This window comes from Xiphophorus maculatus, chromosome 17 (assembly GCF_002775205.1).
Source record: "Xiphophorus maculatus strain JP 163 A chromosome 17, X_maculatus-5.0-male, whole genome shotgun sequence".
In the NCBI taxonomy this organism is placed as follows: domain Eukaryota; kingdom Metazoa; phylum Chordata; class Actinopteri; order Cyprinodontiformes; family Poeciliidae; genus Xiphophorus; species Xiphophorus maculatus.
In genome coordinates, this window is record NC_036459.1 from 5,798,331 (window position 1) to 5,825,142 (window position 26,812).

At 40.1% G+C, this 26,812-nt stretch overlaps 1 protein-coding gene across 9 annotated transcripts in view; it reads left to right on the forward strand.

The window, feature by feature from the left end:
* The first annotated feature begins 16,731 nt into the window (after positions 1-16,731).
* LOC102235775 (serine/threonine-protein kinase WNK1-like) overlaps positions 16,732-26,812 on the forward strand; it is an 89,295-nt gene continuing 79,214 nt past the window's right edge. For all 9 annotated transcript variants that reach the window (XM_023349963.1, XM_023349964.1, XM_023349967.1 and 6 more), the window contains exons 1-3: positions 16,732-16,987; positions 17,171-17,283; positions 20,780-22,305. In XM_023349963.1, coding sequence (XP_023205731.1) covers positions 21,367-22,305 — 939 coding nt within the window. In that variant the 5' untranslated portion in view covers positions 16,732-16,987; positions 17,171-17,283; positions 20,780-21,366. The remainder of the gene's footprint in view (positions 16,988-17,170; positions 17,284-20,779; positions 22,306-26,812) is intronic.

Consider the following 26,812-nt stretch of genomic DNA (forward strand, 5'->3'; position numbering starts at 1 on the left):
ACAGGCATTTCACTTCGGTTCCTAGAAGAAGCTTGCACAAGACGGCTCATTTAGAAAAAACCTCTGTATTTTCTGGTTCCAAGAAAAAAAAAAGCAGTATTTGGAGGATGACATTTACAGATCCTCCTCCAAATTATAAATTCTGATGTCGACAGAACAGCTTAACTTATTTGGTAAACATGTTTACTTATCTCTCCCAGTTTGGTTTGTGCCAGGTGGATAAATGCTACTTTGGAAAGGTTTTGGTTTACCTAAGATGAAAGATTGAGGTTTGAGAGGGAATGCATTCACAGATTCTAGATTGCTTATGCATGTCAATATTTCCGTATGTTTTGCTTCGAATCTTTTGGTGTGGTGTTAAGCAATTACTCTGCAGGCTTCCAGCTTTCAAACTTCAGGGTTTTTTTTCAGTTTTTTCATGACCATTTTCAGGAGGATTACGGTAATCTTTGCTTAAAGCATTTGAACCGAACATATGTATGACCTAAGCACAAATCTGGCTCCTGCTTTGTTGACATGTAAACAAATTTTGAAAATAAAATTCAAAAGTTCATTAAGAACAGTTTAAGCCTATAAAATTAATTTCAGTTTACAACTGTGTAAACAAATAGAAAACACAAGTTAGGTCCTAACATCTAAACTGATAAATGCACAAATGTGTTTTGCCAAAGTTTTAACTGAAGAGTATTTAAGGAAAATTAAATTATTATTAATTTAATAATAATTAAATAAATAATTTCCTATTAAAAGGAAATTATTCGTAAGAAACCGAGAGAAATGGTGGAGGTGTGTCAAATTACAGAGGAACTGGCAGCGAGTTTTGCAGAGTCACACCTCTCTGGAACGAACTGTTAATATTTACAAGCATTCAGAAAGCACGGTAGAGTCTGCGCCATGGTTTATGGCAGCAAACCATGGCGCTCCCCATTGTTGGCTGCCAGCTAAAAACTGATGAACGCTGTAAAATACTGCACACTAACATACTGACGTTTTGATTAGTTTGGCATCTGATCAAAAGGAACATCTATTTACCAACAGCTTTGTACTTCACCATGTCTTTGGGGAAATCCTGGGTTCTGTTTTTGTTTGCTTCTTGTTCTTCCATCCATCTTCCCAGGTTTCTGTTTCCTGGTATGAAGTTTCTCCTGAAACAAAACTCATTATGTCATTACAGAAGGAGTGCATCTTACTGCAACTATACTCTACTCCTTCACAGTTTCACGGCTTTCTGAAGCCAGTGGAGTACTACTGGATTTGATGGGCTTCATTTGAATGTGAAGTGGTGACTGACTTTACTGCACTCTCAGTATCTTAGCCTTTTCTGTTCTCCATTCTTGGCCATGCTGTCTGATAGCACCGCCACACAAATTTAAAATTCAAAATCTGCATAACTTTCCTAAACGTATGGAAGGTTTCTACATCTCCACCGTCAGTTTTAGTCATGCTGAGAACATGGATCTCTTCGCTGTGTGAACTCAAGACTCCTGCTTGCTCTTCCAACAGCCAGACTTTTTGATGGAACATTCCTTGCAGGATCTTTAGCACCAGAATAGAGAAAGTTCTCAACGTGGCAGTGAGCTATATGAATAAAACTGACTTGACTGGGCTTGCTGTGAAAAATTATCGCTCGTTCTCCCCTAGAGTCATTTGAATCCATTAAGAAAAGTGACTCATGTAGTTTGTGAACATGAAAGTGATCAACATATCATCTCATACATAGCTGTGGTGGAGAGAACAGCATCAAAGTGAAGTGCTGTTGCGTTAATCATCAAGAGAAATTGTATTTTTCTTTCTTTCTTTCTTCAAAACATCTGCGGGCATGACAAAAATCTCTAAAAAGAGTTCTGTTAATGGTAAGCTCAGATAAGTTGGGTGTGATTAATATACAAGTCGAGTATATGAGACATTTCTAGTAACTGGAGACCGGCAGGATAATTAAAGGTTCCTTGAAATGCCAACTGCTTTTAAAACCTTGTAAACAATTTGCGTGGGAAATGGTACCGAAACTCAATAGTCCAAGAGGACATAACCTGTGCTCTCCACTGTGACTCGGTGGGAGAAATCAATCGTATCTGATAATAGTGGAGGAAAAGTCGACGATTGCAGGTTAGAAAAACCGACTGTAGGTTTGTCAATCGGACCAGCTAAAGAATGTTTGAAGAAAGATGTAATTTAGCAAGGTAAACCACGAAACACGGCAAGCTTAATCTTGGGTAACACTAACCTGTGAATAGACATCCCTCATTAATGCGATGCAACAGCTAACAGGTGATGCGGTATAAAGAAACCTCAATATTTATCCACTATCTTGTTTTAATGAGTTTCTCTTTTTTCTATTTTGGAGGTTTTCTTTACATATGTCGGCATCACTGCATTTGTATTTCAGGCATAAACATTATTCATCATCACCATCATCATCATTATGATTCATTCTTTGATTCTATTAACAGCTTAGTTGCATTTATTTCTCAGGAGTTGTTAGAGGCTGCACTGATTATTTAGTAAACTATTTCTTAATAGTGAAATTGTCCACTACACAATTTACTCATGTTGAAGGTTTTCGGACATTTTGAGTGTGAGATTTATTTTTTCACACACATTTACCAGCCGTGCCAATACGCCAGCGATGTAAAAATACTCACAAAATACAAGTCTTAACATTTGCATGGTTTGAAGTAATAAATCCAGATACGCACAATCAGATTCAACGCAGTCTCTGACTTCTCGGACTACTACAAAGAGAGAGAACAGATTCTGTTTAGTTATTGAGAAATCCTCCAATACATTAAAGATGCTGTCAACATTTTCTCATTTCTACACGCCTTTTCTGACTTCTTTGACTAGAAGACTTGGTAATTTAGTGACCTACTAAAAAACAAAACTAGGGCAGGGGAATCATGGGCAGTTTTCACTTATTCTGCAAACTTTTGGCTTCTCATTACAAGAGGAACATCATAAACTCTTGTCTGTCCTTCAATCTGTCGTCGTTTTGCCGTTACTTTTATTTTCCTTCTAATCATCTAAAGCACTTTGAATTACATTGTTGCTGAAAATGTGCCACTCAAATAAAACTGGCTTGTCTGGGTTGCCATAGTTAAAATGTTTTGTAGAGAAGAAAAACACTGCCAAAAGTCACTCCTGCTATGTGTGTGCTGACTTCACTAAACGATGTTTTCAGCAGTTCAGACAGCAAATGCTTTATGCTCACTCTATCCATCCATTGATGCAACTGACGAGAGTTAGGAACCGCATTGGAACTACGTGTCTGAATATGACTTCAGCTTGAATCATAAACCCTAGTTTGCAAATTTATGCATCATGTCGCATCGCTTTTCCTGGGGGCCTTTTTTTATTTGCAAAACGTTGTACCTAAGAATAGTGACAAGTCCAAACAAGAAATGATAAATTTCAGCTGTTGACGTTCTTTATGTATTTGACCCATGTTTTATAACACCAAAACGAAAAAAAATCTCTCACTGTTGTAAAACAAACACTTTTTGTGCCGTGTGGTTGTAAAAGGAACTTAATAGCTAGCAGTTAGCATATTTCATGACGCTAAACCTGTCTTTCAGTGTTAGCAGCAGTGCTTCTCTGGAAGCGAACTGGTGTTTAAAACGGTTTTGTACTGGTTTTGAATGATTCCCAGGAATCAGCTGAGGCAACATCTGTTTGCAGACTCTGTCTTTTGTCAGCCTGCTTAGTTGTCTTTGTGTCATTTGTTCAGTGGCTCTTTCTGTTCCACACAAAGACAAGGCTTCAGCAGCTGAGTGCCAGGCAGCGCTGACCTCTCACTTTCTACCTCTTTGTCACACTCACATGCATGTACAAATGCACTCTCTGCTAGACACTACCAGTCTCTCCTCCTATAAAGAGGCCTTTATGCACCAAAGAGCTCATTAGCAATGACAGAAACACATATTTCCTTGTCTTAACTTTATTCCAGTCACACTGTAAAAATGTAGAAGCTGATTATTTCTAAATTCAAGGACACACACAAACACATGCATGCAGGCTCTACCAGGAAGCCACTTCAAAGTTAACAGAGCAAAGTTGTACATCTCGGCTCCTGATGGCAGCTGATAACAGCAGCCGTGCACCAGCAGATCAAAACAAGCCTCCAAAGTCTTGCCCACACTCATGTACAAATATAGACGTACTATGTACGTACAGCAGGCGACCCGGGATGAGAGCGTAACAGATCAAAGCGATAGTCCGTGTTCCTGACAGAGCAACAGGTGCTCGTGCGCTTTTATCTTTCGCCTGGGCGGAAAGGTGGCGTAATTCTTTTTTTCTAGTTTAGAGTTCCCTAAAGCTTCCACAGTGACTTAAAACTTTCAGCATGAAAGCAGTTTGCTTAAATACATCATTGTTCCAATTATATATATAGTCATATAATGCAAAACAAGCAGTGCAATGCTGTTGCTGATGTACATTTAAGGGTATAAGCACAATGTAAGACTAACATAAGTAGTTCATGACCTATTTGCTCACCATCTAAGTGAAATAAAATCTTTAAAATACAGCAAACAGAGACACTATATATTTGTTTCTTTTTAAACTAAAAATTGATAGTTTCAATTTCTTTTCCTTCTGAACGTTTGTTTTTATTTCCATCTGGTCTGTTCATTGATTGATCGCAATAAAAGTACTATATAAGAAGTGTGCAGATCTTGTAGGTTTCTAACAAACTTAGCACAAATATCTAACTTTGCTTTTTAAAGGTTCATTTTGTAGGCAAAGATCCAGCTAAAAACAAACCTTCGCTTCAGTCTCACCTGAGAGAAAACCGTTATGGATGCAGAAACACACAGAGGGAGCCGTTCACAAACAGTGTTTGGATCAGAACAGAAACATGTTTAAGTTGATTGTTTCTGTATGTAAATGGGGTGATTTTTTATTTTATTTTTTTTCTGTAAAGTATCTTGAGAGGCCATATTTTGCGAATTTGTACTACCTAGACAAACTGAATAGAATAGGAAATTAAACTGAGATCCAAACTGCTTGAGCTGCAGTGTGAAGTTTCCAGTCAAGGATTTGGGGAGGCAGGTCAGCTGCTGGTGTTGGTTCACTGCGTCCAAATTTGGCACATCTGTCCATCAGGACATCTTTAGAGCCTGATGCTTTCCTCTGCTGACGAGCTTTATGTAGATCCTGAATTAATCAGCAGGACTGAACTCCTGCCCACAACGTCCAAAGTACAAATGCCGTCTTCAACGGCCGTGTAACTTAACCCTGCTTCAAACTTCAGCTCAGCCTTCTCACTGACCCGGCTGCTGTGCTCCATGATGCTGTTCGTTCACCAGAGATGCATAATAAATCTCCCAGGCCTTCGGGGAACAGCTGATTCATGAGGTTAAATTACTTACAGATTGACTTTGTTTAGTAAATAGATATCCTCAAGGACCAGTTAGACACGCTTGATTTTTTAAAATTTTTTATTACAATTTGTGTTGCTCTTTTACATACATAAAATGTCAACAAAAAATAATGAAGTTTGTGGTTGTGTTGTAGGAAAGTGTGAAAAAGCGCAAAGGGCTAAATGCCTACATCTGCAAGTCATCGTAGAATCAACAAAAGTTTACATTATTACTCATGTTATGTAGTTTTATTCTTATCAAAGGGAGGGACATAATTCTCATAGCTGATGGTGTGTTTTGTCTTCTCAAACTTGGTCCTGCTTTTTAAAAAATGTAAAAGTCTCGATCATTCATCATATAATAATCGTATCCGGGAGCACCATTCATTTTCCTTGGTGTTTGGCTGAATGCTCAAAAGTTGAGACAAAGACTAAATATTAGCCTTTTTAGTAGCGTTGAGACTGGATCCACTGTGCATATTAAGGTATATTTGCAAATTAAAATTGGTAGTTGAAAGTACCGTAGTTGAAAACTTTAGCTATTTCTCAGTGGCACAAAGTCATATTGAGGTGTTTAGCCCCAAATAAAAGAAACATTTAAATGATAAAATACTTTGTTTTTCAGTCAGTTAAAGTTAAATCATGCTGTGGAGTTCTGGGAATTTTGGTATAATAGAAAAAGCTAATTTAGCAAGAACTCCATTGTTATGGTTCACAGTCCAGAATTATGAAACTCATTTTAACTGTTTTATCTTCGTCACCATGTCAAGTTTTGTTCAGTCCAGTTCTACACTGTTTACTGTAAAATGATTTCGCCTCCATTATTTGTGCCACACAAAATTTAATAGGTTCCTTTCAAAGGAAATCATCGGAAAAAACCCCCACAGATGTTCTGACACACTTGATAAACCAGAACTCCCATTGTCTGAAATGGGTCAACAATGTAACACCGCCGGTGTCCCTGCCCTGGATCTACTGCGCTCTCTCAGGTGAAGACCAGCTGCTCCACTTTAAAAAGAGAAGACATCAGTGAACGTGCGCTGGCTGCAGATGAAGTGATTCAGGATGTTAGACCAGGTTATCAACCGTGTGATTCAGGTCTGAGACGACGTGAATCACACGGTGACAGATGTGAACGTTTAATAAGCACTCTTGATGCTTGATTTGGACGTTCTTAAAACATTTCCATTGTGGAAAAAACGACTCCAACATAGAATAACACTTTATCATTATTAGTACATGATCGGGAACTGGAAGGCAAAGGCTTTTAAATATTTTATTACAAATAAAAAAACCTGAAAAGTGTGGGACGCACGTCGCTTCGTAGGACCTCCTACTGCTCCAGTTGATGTTGCAGGTCTTCTACTTTCTGTTTCTTCCAGCTTTTTTGCCTTTTCTTCTTTCCAAAAGAGCTCAAGTTCCTTCAGACTGGACGGAGAGCGTTTGTGAAATTCACCTTTGTTACAGATTCTCTAATTGGATTTTGGTGAATGAGTGAATGATCCACTCTTGGAAAATAGCCATACAACAAGCTTTGTTGTTGTCATTCTTTCTTTTCTCAAGAGCTGGCCGTTCCGTGTCTCTTAACTGCTGTGTGTTTGGCACCGCCCTGAATAACTGAGGTTATCATTGTCCCTGTCAGCACATTCAATCATAATTTAATCTGTATGCAGACATTCTTAGAGACCCCTGGCGGACGTATGTGGGCGGGTACGGACTGCGAAATTTGCAGAGCATGTGAGTCCTGGACTAGGAGTTGCACAAATTTTTGTTTTCTCATCTGGCCACAGCCTCTTCTTCGACATGTTTGCATGCTGCAAACTGCAACGCTCTCTCACTGCTACATTTCTGTTAAAGGCAAGAGCACACCATTTCTTAAATGCCAATTGAGGTGTGGATGGGTGTAGATCCTCCAGAGTTACTGCGGAGCTACAGAGACCTTTTCATAACAATGAAGTATGTTTAAATAATAAAATTGATTATACCTCATTTGCAGCCTTGAATTACGCAATCTGTGTCATTTTGTAGTGGAAAACACAAGGTGAGCCAAAAGACTCGGCGGATGGCAGGCGGCTTCAGGGGTAGGTCTGAGTTTCTTGAGATATTGAGCAGAGGGTCAAGCGAGAGGAGCAGGAAGGTGATCTCTGAGATTTTCCCAGGGACCATCTGTGAGAACACACTTGAAGGAGACGAAGACTCAAAGGACACAGCCTATAACTAAGGAAGCAACAACAAAGCCCACCGGGTGAGACACGGCGGAGAAAGGAAGTTAGATGGTAAGTAGAGTAGTAGATTTCCACAGCAACTTCAATCACATGGTAATTTAGTGATCAATTAAAAATTTTTATCAGGTGTGAGTTGCAGAGGGATTATGGTACATATATATATATATAAACTGTGTTGTCTTGTACCTTAAAATCTTTTCTATTTGGCATTTCAACACAGTTAAATGAGTTTCCTTCACTGCTAGCTCGTTTCAAACCACAGCCAACATCACACACCCCTTAAAAACTCAACCTCAATGACTTTAAATAATTTTCTATCACTTGAAAGCGAATCAATGCGTCGGAATAGTTACACCCAGCTTAGGAAAATCTGAGTGTAACGAATAGATAAAAGGTCAAAGTAAGAGCTGATTGACTTCACTTTTACTGTAGTTATGATCATCTAATCTCTTCTATTCTCCTCTGCCTAGCAAGGCATGCCTGCCCTTTAAATTACTTTAGCACAAAAAAAAAACCAAACGCAACCTCATATTTAATCTACTCCTCGGTCTCCGGGGACAGGGGCCTTATTCATGTTAATTGCCTTCTAATTTAGACTGTTCTAACTGCAAGTGAGAACCTTTGCGGGGAAACATTGAGCTTTTTCACCAGCCTGCAGGGAGACGCATTTAATCACAGAGAGGAGGAGAGGCATGTGGAGAGTGCGGCTTTGTGGTGATATCAGGTGCAATCTGCTGAGCTGGACTCTAAATACAGACAGACTGGACTCTTTAGTGTCACTGTCTGGTAGGAGATTGTACTGCACAGTCACATTGTGCTGATTGAAAAAGAAAAAAAGCCAGCTGCTCAAACTCAAAACACGTCATGAGGCTGCACAGACCGGGTAAAAGCTGCAGTCAGAAATCTGATTTGCTTGGAAGGTTTTGACTTGAGGCAAGAAAAAAAGAAACACATAAAAGCAGACCGAAAGAAAGCAAAGAGAGAACAAGAGTAGTTGAGGCTGAATGCAGAGTCACTGAGGAGGGAAGTGACAGGTTCATAGTTGCAACACAAGATCTTTTTTACACCCACGTCCTTCGACCTGTAAGAAGACATCTCGCTGTATGGGAGTCATAGCTAAAGTAGGTTTAGCTTTGAGCGCAGTGGATATATACAAACCAAAAAGGAAACGTATTAATCATGCTTTCAACTTCCTGTGCTAAAGTGGCGTTAATAGCTGCACTCCATCACTGTGGAGCTGAGCTGCAGAACCTTCCCTTTGCTCATGCATGTGAGCGGAGCTGAGGATGAAAGTTGTCTTCTGGTGTTTGTTTCTAAACAGATGCTTGCAGCATCCAGGGATCGAATCTTAAATGACTGCGTTTTCAAAGAAGGTGAACCAGATTTCTCTCCTGTGCCCCATAACTAATTTCTGATTAGTCGCAGCTGTCATGACGCCGAATAGCAGCTTTGGGAATAACCAGGAAATAACGAATGGTGGAATAATAGTAAAAGCAAAACAAATATGGACGACGTGATTCAGGTCAGAGGGTTACGTCTGTTCACATTAGCCATGATTGTGATTATTTGAGATTTCTTAATACAGCCAAATTGTTCAACATCATGTCAAATCCACAGCTATTGACATGACATGAACGCTACATGTGTTGTGACGTCATGACCTCCGTACAGTGATGAGTGCATGTAAACTTCTGTAATTTATGCATTAAATGCCCAAAAATATGGGAGCTGATTTCTGCTGCATAATGTCCACACCTTCAACAGTGCAGCACATAAAAAAAGACTGGTTGTAACTCTGAAAGTAAAAGTGAGGCAGAAGTCAAAGGAGAAAGACACGACAATGCAGTACACACAGAAGTTCCTCTGTGCATTTTAGCAGAAGGACTTCCTGCATGGCCTGCACAAAGTCCTAGAAGCTAAATTTGACAACCTGAGCTGAGTTTTGACAAGTTCCCCAACTTGCCATAACTCGTCAAATCGGATTCATTCTCACTGACATTTATAAATGAGGTAACACGACTGGCTGTTTGTTCTCCTGCAGGAATTATGGAGCCAAACAAGAATGTTTAACATAAAATCTGCTAGGATGATATCATCACCTTTAGCAAAATTGCAAATCTACTGAAGGAAAAGCTCACAATTATCTATGAACGTGTCATTTTATCTTATGAAACTCATCCATCTGCAGCTGACTGACAGCAGCCGAGGGGTTGAGGAGGAAAAAAATAAAAAATCACCTGATTGCGTATTTACAAAGAGAAGCAGAAGAGCACATATAAATACAAACATGCACACACATGCACTGCAATATTGGCACCCTTTCTTTGCATATTTCCCGCTGATATATTCTGAGCTCTCTCTCTCACTCAAGCTTCCTCTTTTGCACGTTTGTGTCTTTGTGTGGCTTTTGTGCCGTTTGCGAGCTGAAAAGCCACATGCAATGTGTGTGTACATTTCCTGAATGTGCATGTAGGCAAATTACGACACAGAAAACCCTTTGAATCTGAGATTCCGAAAAAGGGCTTTAATATTCTTCTGAACACTATGGGAAAGTTAAAAATGAAGTTATTTCTCAGTGGTCCAATTCCATCACCTCAATGGGGAAACGAAAAACACTCCAGGCTGGACATGATAAACAAATGGCTGATTAAAAGCTGCTCTGCCAGCTCAGTGACCTTCATCGATAACCTCTGGATCTATTGGCAGCGCTTTCACCTTTTTGGAAGAAGCGGACGCAATCTTAATAAACATGGGATAAAGCTACTCACTGCAAATCTTTTTCATTTTATCAACAAGGACAGCAACGTGATCATCGCTTCAGAAGAACAGGCTCAAGGATTTCTGACTAGGAAGAAACACTCGGCTTATCAGGAACAAAAACGACCTGATACATCGACTGAAGACGGAGCGACTGGTTCCCTTCCTCCTCCCCTCCCTCTCTGCTCACCCACTCATTCACAGGATTCACAAGATACACATGAAGAAATGTCTTCTGGACCGGAGTTTCTTAAATTTACAGATGGAATGAATCAACAGGTTGTACTTGGGACGTCGCTCCTTAGCGCTCACGTAGCAGACCTCACTTCATATAAGCCACCTGACTCTAACGTCCCAGAGGATCCATCACTCTGCGTTTCTGAGGTCTGAGGCCGGGGTCCAGACTTTATCTTTACACCCTTCTTGCTCCAGAATGTGTCTGACCCCCCGGCACTGCAGAACAGGACATTACCTGTCCGGATCACTACAAGAAAATTTACAAGAAACAGAAACGTAAAATACAGGGGACCTAATTCAAACATCAGACTGTTCCCCTGCCTAAAGGAACCTCAGACTGAAGATTTCTTGGCCTCCAAGTCACTTAAACTCTTTTAAATACCAGATATCTCTGTGCTAAAGCTCTATTAATTAATGATTTCATCACTGAGCATAATATCGATGTTGTGTTTCTGACAGAAACCTTTAACCTCACTTCACAGCTGAAACACTGACTTCTTTTAAATCTCAACTAAAAACCCACCTGTTTAGGATTGTATTTGAAATGTAATCAATTACAAACTTATTGATGGAACTTGACTTAATGTCGTGTTTTGATTGTTGATTCTATGTTGCTTTGTGTTTCTGTGTTTGTAATGATGTAAAGCACTTTGAAATGCCTTGCAGCTGAAATGTGCTATACAAATAAAATTTGATTGATTGATTGATTGATTGATTGATTGATTGATTGATTGATTGATTGATTGATTGATTGATTGATTGATTGATTGATTGATTGATTGATTGATTGATTGATTGATTGAATCTCAGGAAAAGGTGCGGAAGAAACAGTCGTGCATGTGCATTGTGTTGCATTGTGCTACACGGCACCCTCCCAAATGCAAATGAGCCTGATATATCTTTACCAGACAAAGGAAATGTACATGTATTTGAAATAAAAATATATATGTTCTGAACAACTTCTTCATGCAATCTTAATTTGGTTTCTTTCCTCTCACCTATTAAAGAAAAAGCATTACACCAAAGGCAAGGTGCATCGTTTTGGCATCAGGTTACAAGTGTTTTGCAAAGGTTTTCGTACACCTTGAGTGTTTTGTTACATTACAAACACAAAATCTAATGAGTTTTATTGGGAGTCTGGTGATAAACGGACATACAAGTGATTTCCAAATACTTTTGCTGATACAAATCTGAAAACTCTGCCATGTAATTGTAAAAAAAATAAAAAAAATAAAAGTCCCTGTTACTTTTTCATCTCCTCCACAGATAAAGTGGTGTCTGTGGAGGAGCTGCGTATTTCTACAGCTTAGAAGTGCAGTCCACAAATCTAGCTTTCTGTGAAAGAGTGGCAAGAAGAAATCAATTGTTGAAAAAAAGTCCTAAGAAATCCAGTAAAGGTGACGATGTTCAAGTCTGCTGTTGCACCATGACAAAGTGTAAAGATGATTAAGTGGTAAGAATACTTCTACAAAAAAAGCTCTAGATTATGTTCTCTGGCACTGTTTCAAAAGAAAATAAAACTATTTGAAAAAATAACAACTTTTTGCCAACTCATTAATTGTTCACAATATTCTCCAAGAGATGAGAAACCAACCTTTTTGAGGCCGAACTGATTGAAGCTTTGACGGCGGTGTGTTTGACGTAAGTGAACGCCCACTAAGTCGATTATCTTTCAGACGAAAAGATCAGCGTTGAGAAATATCTACTAAACTAGACTTGCTTGAACATATAAACCTCTTGGCTACATGCAAAGCCATCAAAGAATTGTACATTTCTTGAATGGCAGAATTGGGAACTCAAGTATTGCAATCCCAATCTTACTATTCAGCTCTTGGAAATGTTTTCTGGTTGCGTAAAAAAAAAAAAATCAAACAGAAGGAATGGGCTGCTTCTGTTACCACTGAGTCAGCAAAACCGTATTTCAGAACTGCAGAGCGATGCGTTCTGCTCTGCTTGGCAGAAGGAAACCTCAACATTCGGTAATTATTGCCAAAGCAGAGAGGATCTTTGTTTCGGAACATCTCATGGATGGTGAAGTTCACCGTAAAAATAAATCTGTCGCCTAAATATTTCACGAGGGAGGTTAGCTGTTTTGGTAATCTTACGTGAGTTTGTGTGGTTATCCGTCTCTGCCTTAAATGTTATGCTGCTGACCTTGATGTTGCTTTTCACTCGGTCCATCATGTTATCTGGTTATTCAGACTAAAATGACCTTATGCAGTCTTTAGAGCAGAAAGTGCCAGACACTTGTGTAGGTTAGAGAACAGCATCCTAACTCAGCAGAAGATTTACTCAGGTCTTTAGCTTTTTTTTTTGCTAAATTCACAGTTAATATTGTGCACATTGTGTAAACTAGAATTAGCTAGTTGCTCCAGGAAATGCTGTGAGATAAATTATATGATTGCGTTCTTTCCTGTGCCTAATTATTTACACTTCTGTAACTTTACTTTAACCTTTTACCTTCCGTAATCAAGCCCCCACATCAACCAAACAATACGAAAGTACCACTAGGTGCTCTGTTACAAAATGTACTTGCCGTTTCATGTATAATACAAATGTTATTTTATTTTATTTTATTAATCAAAGGATTTTGATTATGTAGTATCGTCTTCTAAGAGAATTTGACAAAGAAATCAACACAATTTCCTGACCCACAAACAACCTGCGTTCGTGCTCCACAGTAGCCAGCTGCTGTTTCTACCACTATCACTTTTATTGCTGCATTTAAAGGTGAGGAAGCAGAACCAGGACAAGCAGATGCTGATTATGCGGTAGACCTACTGTTTAACTGGATGAGCAGAAGGATTCCAGTTGCCTGCATGTCCAGCTGGTTTCTAAAACGTTGGTGAGGAGCAGGATGCAGTGGTGTAGCTGTTTTATGCAGGTCAGCTCAAAGCCATGTCTGGCTAATGACTTTATAGATCTACCTCTGACTCCATGCACAGTGTATTTTGTACATCCTCATTAGTTTGGGTGCCGCCTCAGTTGATGATCGTATTACTCCTAAACAAAAATGACTCTCATCTTCCACTAATGGAGGGCATTGCTGATGTACGGACTTTTTCAAACTCAACAGGATTCTGGGTCTGAAACCTAAACGTCTGGTTTAGTTCGATCACACAAACTGAAATGTATAAAAGTTATATTGGTTGATTTAAAGCTATTTCCTCAAAGTCGTTGGATAAACAAGGTCCAAACAAGAATTGTTTTCAACATGTTTTATGCTTAACATGAAATGTCACGTTCATGAGACTGCAGGCTGTGCTGACACCTGAAAAAATGCCATGGTGACGACGATGTTCTGAGAATCATTGTACATTAAAAAAAAAACGCATTTGTGGACGTAACCTCTTCAAACAAGTGGTGCAAGGTTGTGACTTTGCCTACTATAGAGGTACGATCTGCCCTCTAGGATCAGCACTACATGACATGAGCATCGTGTTTGTGCTGTGAAGGTAAAATAGAAGTTGGCCAGTCAGCTTAATAGATAAGGACAAAGAGAGCAGCTAACATGTTTATAGATACAGTACGTCCAAGGAATGCTGTTTGTTTTGCTGAAATTACCAACAAACTGCAGGCTTTTCATATATACTCGTTTTCACTCGACTTTTTAAGGGCAAACCTCTGGTGCTTTATAGGTGATCAAGTCAAGTTTTATAGGTAGCTTTTGTTCTAGCAGAAGTGCAGCTTGCAGAAAGTAAGTATAAAGGCAAGTCACACAAGTTTAGTTGTAAACACCCATTCTCTAAACACACTTCTATCTCCAGCGGTCACCGTTTCTTTCCATTTGAGTTGTGTCAAACGCAGCAGTGAGAACCAATGATACCAACACTGAAGAGTTTGCTAATTTAAAACTTTTACCAGTATTGTGAAGTGATCAACAATCTGATCTTTAGAATGCCTGTAAAAGGTTGCTTTCATGAAAACGGAGCAGATTTGTTAGATAGACTGTTTTAAAAAAATAAACAAATAAATAAATGTTCCTCCTGTATTAGGTTTTATTGAGAGATTTATGATCCGGTTCTATAAGTTAATGGCTGCAGTTTTTGGGGTCAATCACAAGTGAACTGAGTAAAGAGAAACAGTAAAGTTTCGCCATGCTGTAAGGTCAATAGTTCAAGATGTTAAACTCACATTGAGTTTGATTTAAAATCATTGTTTTATTTTATCTGAAATTTGTTAAGTAAACCACAGATAACAAGACTGTAAGACGGCAAAGCACGACTTATGGACACTCTTGCATTATGAAGTTATAGTAAATATTATACGTAGACCTACATTCCATAGATCCATTGTATAGAATTCCTAGTTTGTTTCAGTCAAAACATGCTTTTCCGCTGTTGAGCAATCCCACACAGTGCAGCGTCAGTGCCTAAAGGAAGGTGCAGGATGTACAGCATGTGAGCCTGGAGAAGGAAAAGGAACACCAAGCAGCCATCTCACACAAACTGCACACGTCGCTCTCGCTTCACAGGTTCAGATGCAGGAGCGGACAGAATGATTTGTTCCACACTCAAACACTCTCAGTTAGTCCTTTATGCGAAAACCCAGCAGAACAAGGTCCGGGCCCAGTTTGGGTCTTTCCTTACTCAAAGCTGTGATAGATTGCACTGTCTAATATCACATTTTCAACATCATAACTGGATTATTACAAACCTAAGGACTGGGGGGTTTTCTTACTTTTATTTTTACCTTACTTTTCTTCACCTCCAAGTTGAACCAGGACAAAATGCGAGAAATAGAGAGAAATCCCAACATTTTCCAAGACATTAAGCTAAAAAATTATTTGAAGTCATCTTTCGTTAAATGGCAATGAATACGAATGCTAAAATGTCAGGGCCGCTGACAAATTGTGCTGTTTTTGAAAGCTACACACTTTTTTAATACCTGCAAAAATAACAAAACAAAACAACAAAGCAATTAAAAAAATAAAGTCAACAACTGTCAGAAGAAAGTGCATTGTGATTAAATTCAATAAAAATTGGAATCTGACACAACAAAACGGCATATTTGGGTCCCAACTGGCGCTGTTGACTAAAGGTCATTGATCTCAAAATGTCAACACTACTTCCGCTTTGGACTTTCAAAATTAAACTTCTATTACTAGCAGCGTTTCATTCACTTTGCATAAACCCTTCCAGCAGTTTTTATAAAGGGATATTTTCTGTTGTTAGTGTCTACTGTTTACATAAGTAATTAGATTTTTGTAGTAATACTAGTTTACAGGTAGAATTGGGTCACTGAATTTTTATTTTATTTTTTTTCTGGGCCACTGAAATTTTTTTTTTTCAGTGACCCTAATCCTCTTCCGTAAGAATTTATTATTGCTATTTTAAGATTTTTATGATTTAAAAAATTAAATTAAGGTTTTTATTTTATTAAATTTATTATGTGTTTATCTTATGGAGATCTTGGACGTGACTAGAGCATGGTTAGGAGTTATTTCTACTCAATTCAATCAGACCATATTTCTTTGTATGGAAAATAAAACATTTCTTATTCTATTTCAGGAGAGTTTTTTGTTTTTGGTACTGTAAAAATCTAGGAAGCCCTTGACGTCTTTTACATTTTATTTTGTTCCTTTTCTTGGGTCAGAGCCCCTTCTTAGGCTTTTGTGTGTGTGTGTGTGTGTGTGTGTGTGTGTGTGTGTGTGTGTGTGTGTGTGTGTGTGTGTGTGTGTGTGTGTGTGTGTGTGTGTGTGTGTGTGTGCGTGTGCGTGTGTGTGTGTCCACGACATGACTTATGTCAAACCATAAACTTGTCATCTTTGTTGAAGTTATGTATTATTTTTATTTAGAAAGCACAGACACATCCAGTAATATATTAAATAAACAAACAAACAAATAAATAAAGACTTAATGATAGTAGGACTTTCTTTAGTCAGTCACTTTATCTTGGTACATAGGAGAATATTTACCTCTATTCAGTGCATGTCTGACACGTAATGCTTACATTTTTCTTTTATTTTTAAGGTGTCAACAACTACATTTGTTTTTTTTTTAAATTGCTGCATCTCTTCTCCAGTGCAACGGGATTCTGTTTCAAAATTATGCCGTTTTATTTTGAAAGGCAGACGCGTTTCCGCTACCTTACGCGTGCAACGGCCGGAACTTGACGCGTCGCCGCTGTGCGAAAGCCCAGCCTTCGCCTTGACGAGTCATCGCTGGAGAGGACCCCGAAGCAGACCGAGCCGCCGCTTTAAACGGGGAATGTCGCTTCATCACCGCGGATTTACCGCGTCACTCGCGCCTTGAGGGGCAAAACGGCGGTTGCAGAAGCGGACCGGACTTCCACGCAGATGGCGGTTTTGCACATTTGAGTGAAGCGGTTATCTTTTTAGTCCGGACCCGAACGCAGACAACCCCAACAGAGAGACAGACAGTAAAGTAGTACCAGAGCCGCCACTACATCGGTGAGCGAACTTGGCATCTCTGCGGGGTGGGAGGTGTCTGTCTGTCTGTCTGTCTGTCTGTCTGTCTGTCTGCCGGGGACTTCTTTCACAAAAAGGGGTTCATGTTTTTGTAATTACTCCATCTTTGTGTGTTTTTCCTGCAACCAACTGTGGCTTTAATGTGACGCACCGGGCTGACATTAGTGCCGAGTCTCGGAGAGGATTCCCACTGCAGAGGAGTTCAGTAGAGGCTCGTTTATTCAAGTTTTTACCTTCGTACTTCAGCGGGACCAGCACAACCAACACCAATGTGATAGGTAACGATTCATTTTTTTGTTTTATTTAAGACGGAACCAGACTCTGTTCGTGTCTTGTTTTAGTCTGCGGGTAAAGTTAGCAGCATGGCCGGGTTTGTGAGTTCCTCAACAGGCAGCAGTGAACCCCGCAGTGCTGCTCCGAGCTCTGCATCACATCCAGCACAAGTCTGTTGGACTCTTAAGCACTAAATGCATGCAACAAAAAACACACGCAGCTTCCCAGTTGTGTTGTAACGTGCATGCTTCATCCATCAGGAGTGCAGTGATGATTCTGTAAATGTTGATTGCGCTGTTGACTTGGTCTCTTGATGCTGCCAAACAAATCTGTTTTCAATAAGTCACAGCTTCCATTACTCCGAAATGCCTGGACTTTTATTATTCTCCACAGATATTTACTTCTGCGATGCATTTTATTAGAAATTACTATGTAGCATATCAGCACGGCCAATGTAAAGGTATTTAAACTGATCCAGCATCTTCCGATCTGCTCCAATTTGTTTGTCTGTTTTCCTTTTAAGGCCTGGCATGCCATTTGTGATTTTTGGTTATATTGTTTGTTTTTTTATGCTGTTGGACTTTAATAGAGGTTGTAGATGTGAATTTCACAGTCAATGAAGAAATCACTAAATTATTATGTTTATTGGCAGAAAGTCTTTAGGGCTCTTAGTTGTTAGATTGGTTCAACTAACTTTGCGGTCATTAGCAGGTCAGATACTGAAAAATCTGAATTTATTAAATTCACCAAAACTAAGAACTCCTTCCGTTTTCAGCTTGTAAACGAAACAATCATAGACTTTTTCTCATTTCGACATTTTCACCAACTGCTCTGGCAATCTGTTTAAAGTGCTTAAAACCAAAGTAAGAAAGAAAATTAGACAGATTTTGAAACTGAAACTTTTTAAAACCTTAATATACATTGATCCAGGTAAACAGCCCCATGTCTCTCAGCTCTTGTGAAATATATTGAAATTAAGACAACCAAGTCTTTGTTGCTGCACGCCTTTGTGGTCATCTGATGTCATATGTTTATGGTTGTGAATATTTAACGATTCAGGTTTCATACCGATCGCAGAAGCTGCTCTGCTTCTCGGCCGCGATGCACAAATGATTCAGGCACCAGGAGAGCAACTGTCCACCGAGAGGGTGCTAAATCGCTGCGGTGGTTTTTTTTGTGATTTAGACAAAAGTAATGCACTTCAGTGCTCTCATTCTTGAGTTGTACCTCTACTCAGGCTGTGTCATCTCCTTCTGAGGGATTACCTCACCTCCTCATTGTTGGAGCCGCTCACAGGAGCAGACAGTGCAGCACCTGGGACTTGAGACATCTGGTTGAACAAATTTCCTCTCTTAACCTCGAGGGCGGCCTGCGCAATCTGCGGTATTATGCCATGCTAATTTTAAAACCTGTTCATTACACGTGCAACTGCACAGCACATATGGCTGCACAAACAAGCCGGCTGATTGTACCTGCTGGTCTTAAGCACACACCTACTAGTGACCTTTCAGTGGGAAGATCTGATACAACCTTGAAGCGTCTTCTGGACCGCTTGTTTTAGATTTAACTCTGCCAAATATGACATACTTGAGGCTTTTTTTTTTTTTTTTTAACGTTCCTTATGACATAAATTCCACCACACCAGCTGGATTGTTAATAAGAGAGCGGTTTGTCGAGTTGTAAATTTACTGACTCACATTTTACTCAGCTTAGACGTAAAGTTTGATTTATACAGGATTGGTATGACTAAAAAGAAAAAAAAAGCCCACAGATGAGTGATTGAAAATATGTTCACAGTTCCATCATCGCAAACCAAAGCAGCTGCTGTTCCTCTGTGCCAGTGATGATAAGAGCAGAAGTTTATCTGCAGGCTGTTTTGTGAGGCTGCTGCCAAACCCAGTAAGCATATTCCCTTACGCCTCGTGCTGCCCTGTAATCCTGTATGCTGAGTAATATATATCGAGCGCGCTGCCCTGTCCTCACTTATGCATTTAGTGGTCCGTGCAGTCGTTCTCTCCATGTCACTTGGAGATGACCACCCCTCCACCCGTCCTCTCTCATGTTAAGCTGTCGAATTGCTACAGGCTGGCCTAACCTTGAGGTCAATCGGGCTGCTGCTGTGTCTTTGGGCTAAATTTAGAACGTGGTGCAATTAGGCTACATCTCTCTAATGCACTAACAGCACAGAGGCACTCGGGAGGCACATCGTCTGCTTACATGATGAACCACACTGTCATGCGTCTCAAATTTCTTGATTAATGGGTTTTATGGATTTAAAGTCTTTCTGTAAAACGAATGTACTGCTTCGTGTGCGAATGGGCTCTATTTATGAACAAAAGTCTTTGGAAGAAATATTTTTATGGACTCAGAAGCTCATAAAAATGCATCACTTTGACTGAGGTTAAAATTCTCCTTCACCTAAGGTTTCCCCAGAAAGCTCGCTGAGCCCGGTGGTTGGGGCGCTTGGCAGTGAGTCATCCAGGGGCCCATCGTGTTTTTGAGTTACAAAATGTTTAAAGTTGACAGGAAATCTGAAAATATCACTTGGGAATTATGTGTTATTGGAAGATTAATATCTGAACACCAACTATAAAGTCTTAAAAAATGCAAACATAAAAAAACCTTAAATAATAGAGCAATATTTAACCTGGTGGGGGCACAAGTAAAGCCTGCTGGCCCGCCAGGCTTATAGTTCACTGGGGGAGACACTGCATACTTTTGGCAGCCTTTTCTAAATAGTTGTAAAATAATGCATCTTTATTGCAACTGAATATTCAGACACATAAAAATAAGAATATATTCAGTGAAGGAAATAAAAACCAATTTAAGAAAATATATTGTATTTTATTTAGAAATGGTTTAAACTGAATCAGTCTTTGAAATTGACCATTTTTTAACTTGGTAGGAGTGTTACCAGGATTTATATATAATTCATATTGTCATAATCCCAGACCGTCTTGCAAATTTTAGCTTGAAGACGTCTTGTTTCAGAGAAGTTTAAATACAACATGACAAACTGGCCTCTTTCTTTTAGTTGCAGGGAAGTCTAAAATGTCTGCAAGAAATCAGCTTCTCACATAAACTTGTCCATGTCTGGGATCAAAGTAATAATTAAAACTTTTAAAACAACTGGAAGTTGGGCCAAAATTTCTGAGGGAGTATCTTGTTTTTAACCAAATCTCACTCACAGTACGGTAAAGGAAGTAGAAAATATTCAAGTTTCACTGTTGGAAATTTGTAGTAAAGAGTGACACGGAATCGCCATAGCAACCAATGCAAGCTAACTCCATGAACAAAAACAAATCTTCTATCCTACCATCACAAAAATAAACAAGCAGAGTTGCAAAACTATATTCGGACATCAACTGTAACCGTTTTTTTGTCAGATGAAACTAAGATTCAGTTTTTCTGCAACAAACATAGGCCTGTTTTGAGAGACTCTACAGATTAATCAAATAATAACTTTGAACATGTACTAATTATTATTTTCTTGTCTTTTAGTGACAAAGAATCAAGAAGACCAAGCCGGGCCGGACCAGGCAAGGCCAGGCCGTACCAGACGGGTCAGCTGGGAGAGGGCCTCGTCACAACCTGCCGTTCCAGCTTTAAAGAGATTCGTCCGTGGCTGTCGGCGTCTGATTGGTCTCCAGTCCTTCTATGTTGCAGTCAGCTGTGTCTGGATGTCGGCAGCAGGATGGATTCTGGACTTGATTTGACCGTTCACACCTCGTTGCAGCGCTGGCCACGCGCCCTGACGGTCTGCCTGTTGTCCCTCGCCTCCCCCGTCTTTAAGCCCCCTCTTCTTACCTGGGGTGTCCCTCAGCCCTGTAAGGAAGGGCCTTATAGGAACTGTAGGTTGTCTTGTTAAAACAGCTGACGCTGCAGACAGGAAGCAGATCTGATAAGTCCTTACAAACTCTTACACACTTTCCTGAAACGACTAGTTGCCTTTGCGTTTTTCTGAGAATATCTCAAGTTGAGTTCCGAAGTTTACACAGATAGTTTTGTCTAATTCCTCACTTTTTTTTACCTAAGTCCTTATTTATATTTCCGTTTTCTTTCCTTTGTGGTCTGAGCCCTGCAGAAGAATGTCCGAAAGTAGCAACAAAGCAGTAAAATTCCTCTCCCCTCATCCCCCGGCATCCTCTGACTCCCCCTGCCCGTCACCTCAAACCCCCCACAAGAATGTGAACGGCTCTGCCAGTTCAGACTCGCACGTCGTGGAGAAGATCGGCGAGCAGCCTGAGGTGCGTCGGCGGCGCCACACCATGGAGAGAGACTCCAAAACAGCCGAGCACCGCTTCTTCCGCCGCAGTGTTATTTGCGACTCTAATGCCACAGCTTTGGACCTGCCCAGCAAAGCGACCGTGCTTCTCACCTCGCCCCCTGACTGTGAAGGAACTACCCTCTTCTTCACCCCGCAGATCTATAGGTCCGAGGAACAAGAACCCGAGGGCGAGAAGAACGCAAGAGGATCCTACCTGCAAGGCACCGGCTTTCAGCCTTACTCTGACCGTGGTGGGTTGGTCTCACAGGGGCATGCACATCACGCTGAGGAAGATCTAAAAGTCATCACTGTGGTTGTTCCCACAACTAGTAGTGCTGATTATGGTGCAAAGGGGCCAACAAAAGAGCCAACCCCGACAGTATTGGATGTTACGGATAGAGTGGCAGGCAAACAGCCTGATGTCAAGTTGTGTGCCAGAGGGATGCAGGAAACACAATGTTTGTCAAAGGACGATAAAGTCGATAAACCAGCACTCGAGGGGAACATCAGCAGCCCGATCGAGGAGAAGGACCAGGAGACAGAGGAGGAGAGGGGGCAAGCGAAAGCGAGAGCGGAGCAGAGGGAGGCCGAGAAACGAGTGCAAGAGGACATAGAGGAGGCAGAAACGAAGGCCGTAGGGACTTCGCCGGACGGGCGCTTCCTAAAATTCGACATAGAGATTGGGAGAGGGTCTTTCAAGACCGTGTACAAGGGACTGGATACGGAGACGACGGTGGAAGTGGCATGGTGTGAGCTGCAGGTAAGGTTTGACTCTGAAAACTATCACTGTTGCTGAAACTCTTCGTCAGGCGCTGGATTTTACCTAACGCGAACACAGTTCTAATTTTGGTACACTGATCTGGTTCTATAGGAGCAGTTCAGGGAGCTAAATACAAGGCAGTCATGAAGGAAAACTTGTTAGGGAAGCTGGAGAAGAGTTAATATTGTTGAAATGTTGTTTTCATGGGTTCCATCAGCTACATTTTTTTCCCCCAGGCGAAAACGAAACAAACTATATAAAAACCTTTCCAGTAAGACTCAAACTGAGATAAAAGTGATCAAGCTTTTTTGTCTACTAATACAAACGAGTCTAGTTTGTTGGGAGTGAGATCAAATCTAATCCAATCTAATTTTGGTCGGGTGGGAAATGCGTCAAAAATTGGAAAATTAGCCAGTGAGACTCCATTTTTGTTAAAAGTGCATATAGTATTTTCAGATTTTTATCTTTTGAAACCAAATCGAAAGAATGTTGGCAAAATCTACCTTAAATTCAGCTCCGTCCAAGAATTACTTCATAATTTAGTCAACCATAAAACCAAGCTAAACTGCACAGTGGTTGAGAAAACCCCCAGCTGCTGCTATTTCAGTGAAAGAGGATTCTACATAGTGTTGACTCAGGGCATGTAAGTAGCTCCACTTTATGATCACACGTTGCGTTATTTCAGTCTATAAGCAAAATCTCAATCAAATACGTTAAAGTTTGCGGTTGACATGTGACGACGTGTGAAAAAGTTTGAGAAACAGGGACATTTTTGCAAAAAGACTGAAATATATGTATTTCTAGGGTCAATTTAAATATTTGTCTTCTGCGTTTTGATAGGTTTTTATGAGCATTTTCATTGCATCCATTTCTCTGTTTTGTCCAACTCTTCACCAAATCTATAAATAGTTGATCATAATGTGGCTTAAAACTGTGACTGGATCATAAGGTGCAAAGCACAACTAAGATTGCTTGCTGCAATTTGAAAGGTTGCCAAACAATTGAGGGCTAAGTGTAGATGGGATTGAGTTCCTGATGACTGTGTTGGTAATTATTCAACAAAATATTCCTGCTTGACATTTTTAAAACCCTGGGCGAAGACAGGTAGCTGGGACGCATCCAGCCAACTGTCACTCTTGCTCCAAACTGGAACAGCTTGTGTTAAACACAAGGCAGGACGCCGTGCGCTTTGCCGTACCACGGTCTTGCTTCATCAAAGTGTTCTGATGCAAACTTTTGCAGCGAGTGTTTGTGTCAAAAAGAAAGTGAGGCCTGAAGAACGGGAACCTCACATGACAGTGCATGCTGGGTTTCCCCCCCCCCCGATATTTATTAGCTGCAAAATGGGAGTCAGAAAGCAAATCTTGAGTTTTTAGCAGCGGTTTAAATGCGCAGGACCAGAGGTGTGTTCAGCAGTCCAAGATGTAGAAAAACACTGTTTACCAGTCATATGACATGTGGACTGAGCCGAGGTTTTAGCAGGAGAAGGAAAACACTGACATGGGCTCACGTGGAACCACTTGTTGCTATGCCAAGGAAGACAAACATACAGGATTTTAAACAAAGCTTTTGGGATATGCCACAGATTTAGCCAATGTCATTTCTTAATAAACACATGCAGTTTCAATCTACTTCACAGCAAATTAATTAGAACCAGAAGCAGCTAGAAGATTGCTCTGTTTTTTTGTTGTTTTTTTTTATTAAAATAAATTTTGATTTAGCTTTTTTGTATGTGTGGGGGGAGCATGTGCTTGTATTGTTGTCATCTCCATCACAAGATCGTCCTCGAGCCTTCCTGAATCCCAGGGGCTCAGATGAGCTCTGCCTGATGCCCCGCGTCAAGGAGACGATGGTTTGTTTGGCAGAAAACAAATGTCGAGCCCTGGCTGAGCTTTCCTGTCACACAAATCTCATTTTCCTGCTCCGTGTGCGTCAGTTACTTGTGAAAATATGGAAACCTGGTGATCCTTAGCAGGGCTGCGTACAATACATCTCTACATAGTTTTGGACTGTGCATATTTTTTAATTTTAAAGGAGTTTTAACATTTTTAAAATTAGTTTTGAAGATTTTGAAGGTTTTTGGATTGTTTTGAAGATTTTTCTTTTTTTTGGCTTTATTAGGAAAAAAATGCTATTTTAACACCAATATCTGTCAGAAAACAGATGAATCACTTTCAAAAAATAGCATTTGATAGAAACATTTGTGAGCCTTTTTGGATAACTTTAGAACAATGAGAACATGTAATGGGCATCATGAAAAAAAGGTTATGTATACCAAGATGCATAAATCCTCATGAATTTCATCATACAAACATTTAGCTGTTCATAAATCTGGCAGCTGCAAACAACTGTCATTTACATGCCACATGCCTATTTATTCATAGCTACATTCATAAACATAGAAATTGTAACATAGATAAATAAAAAGGTGCTAAAAACAAAAATGTGAACGCTGCAGACGAATGGAAACTATGTTGTACATCAGACAAATGGTCTCTTCAAACATGCGGTACTTTGGTGTTTTGGAATGCTGGACGAGCCCTTAGACTCGGTTCATCATGCTGTGGAGGACCATATTAAGCCCAGCTGTCCAGAAGAAGTTTCTCCAGACCTGCATAGACTCTATCTAGCATGTAATGTCTCTGCAAATCCATTTCCCTTAGATCAGCCCTTCAAAAAGCTCGGGTTTCTGTTCCTCAGTGTGCATCTGGAAGATCATCGGCTAACATGGAGAGCGTCTCCACTGTTATGACTTCGGAGGTCCAGGTTTCCCTTCGAGATGCACAGTGTTCAGAAGTATATATGCGTTGGAGGATTGGTAGTGTTGCTGAAATTTGATGAGTGTCCTAGTTCTTACCTAAGTTTGTAAATTTTAAGGGTTCTGCAGGTGTTGGATGCAACCCTTGAATGGCTTGTTATTTGGTCTTTGTAAAACTTGGTGGCATCTTGAAGAGGTTGGTCAGTCATGTGACTATCTGTCCTGGATGCATCAAAAACTGCTTGACAGTCGGACTAGGGTTTGAGAGCTCGGTTGTAGTATTTAGCCAGAGGCTAATAATTAATCACACTTATCTCAGTTTCATATTCCAATATAGTCATGTCAGATTTTTTTTAGATTACTTTCTAACTTTCTTCTTATTTATGTCTTGCTTTCCTGGACTGTTGAAAGATGTTACTGGTTACTTTCCAAGAACTGAAGACACTTTTCTGAAATTCTCTTGGCAGAAGTTATCAGGCAATCTTGTTGGTCTTAAGGGATTACTCCCTGGATCTTTGAACTTACCATGTAATTTTTGGAGTTTACCCGTTACCAATAAATTTAAATAAAGGTTGTTTTTAATTTTTTTGTGGAACTTACTTTAGTTCTTTTAGGACCCATGAGGTCTTCTGATGTTTAGCAGTTGACTTTCCCAGCACCCACTGGGTACTTTATCAGAAAAGTTCTGAAAAGGATTTAGTAATTTTAAGAAAAGTTGCTTCTAAAGTCCTTAAAGTACCCCATATGTTCTGGAAAGTAATTTTTGAGTTCTGGTAAACAAACCATCAGTAGTAATGTTTCTGGTTCATTTGGGAAAGTACCTTTTACATTTCTGGAATGTATGAACTGTATTAAATAGTTCTACCAATTCCGTCTTGAAACATGACGTCTGATGGCACTAAGGGCTGACACAACAATTTTGCAAAGAACTTTACAAAATATATAAAATGACTTAAAGATACTTTCTGTAATCTAAGTAGTGAACATTTGTGGTGGGTTGTCTTAAGTGCATGCAGGAACAAACAGTTTTCCACACTTCCCTCCTATAATCTTCGTTAGTGTGTTTCTGTCGAAGATGACAGAGCAGCTGTTGACATGTGGCAGAAAGCTGAGAGTAAAGTTACATACGTACACACCCACCCACCCTACAACCAATCACATTCCCGCTCTGGGTGGGCATGGCCACTGGAGATCTTTGATGAGTTGGGATCGTCTGGTACTGGCTGGCTTTCTAGAGGTGCAGTTGCTCTAAGTGCAGCATGTGTTAGTGTTTGTGATTGGTGGTTAGATTAAGGTAGTTGGGTTTTGAACGTCTCTCGGCATTTGATCTGATCAAGTCTGTCACCAAGGAAATCTTTGGATGGATGGAAACATAGTTTGAGAAAAGCTGACAGATTGCTTAAGCTTTTAAGCAAACTCTGCTTATGATGAAGGAGGAGGAGGAGGATGAGGAAGGTCACCCAGTAGCTTATCTTAATGGGCCTCATTAGCTTGGATGGGAAAAAAGGGAAGATTCAGGTGACCTGAGATGAATAGAATCCTTGAAATGACTTATCTTTGGAGATTTAAATGATTCCTCTGTTTGTGTTAGTTTCCAAGGCTACGGTTGATTTGTTGGAATCGGATAGGTGAGGAAAAAAAACAGTGGATTGGAGTCTTGTACTTTTAGTCTATGGCGGTATATTTGTTTCTGTGACTCATGCACTAAGAGGCACATTTCAAAGATTTCAAACTGACGGAGGAGGGGTG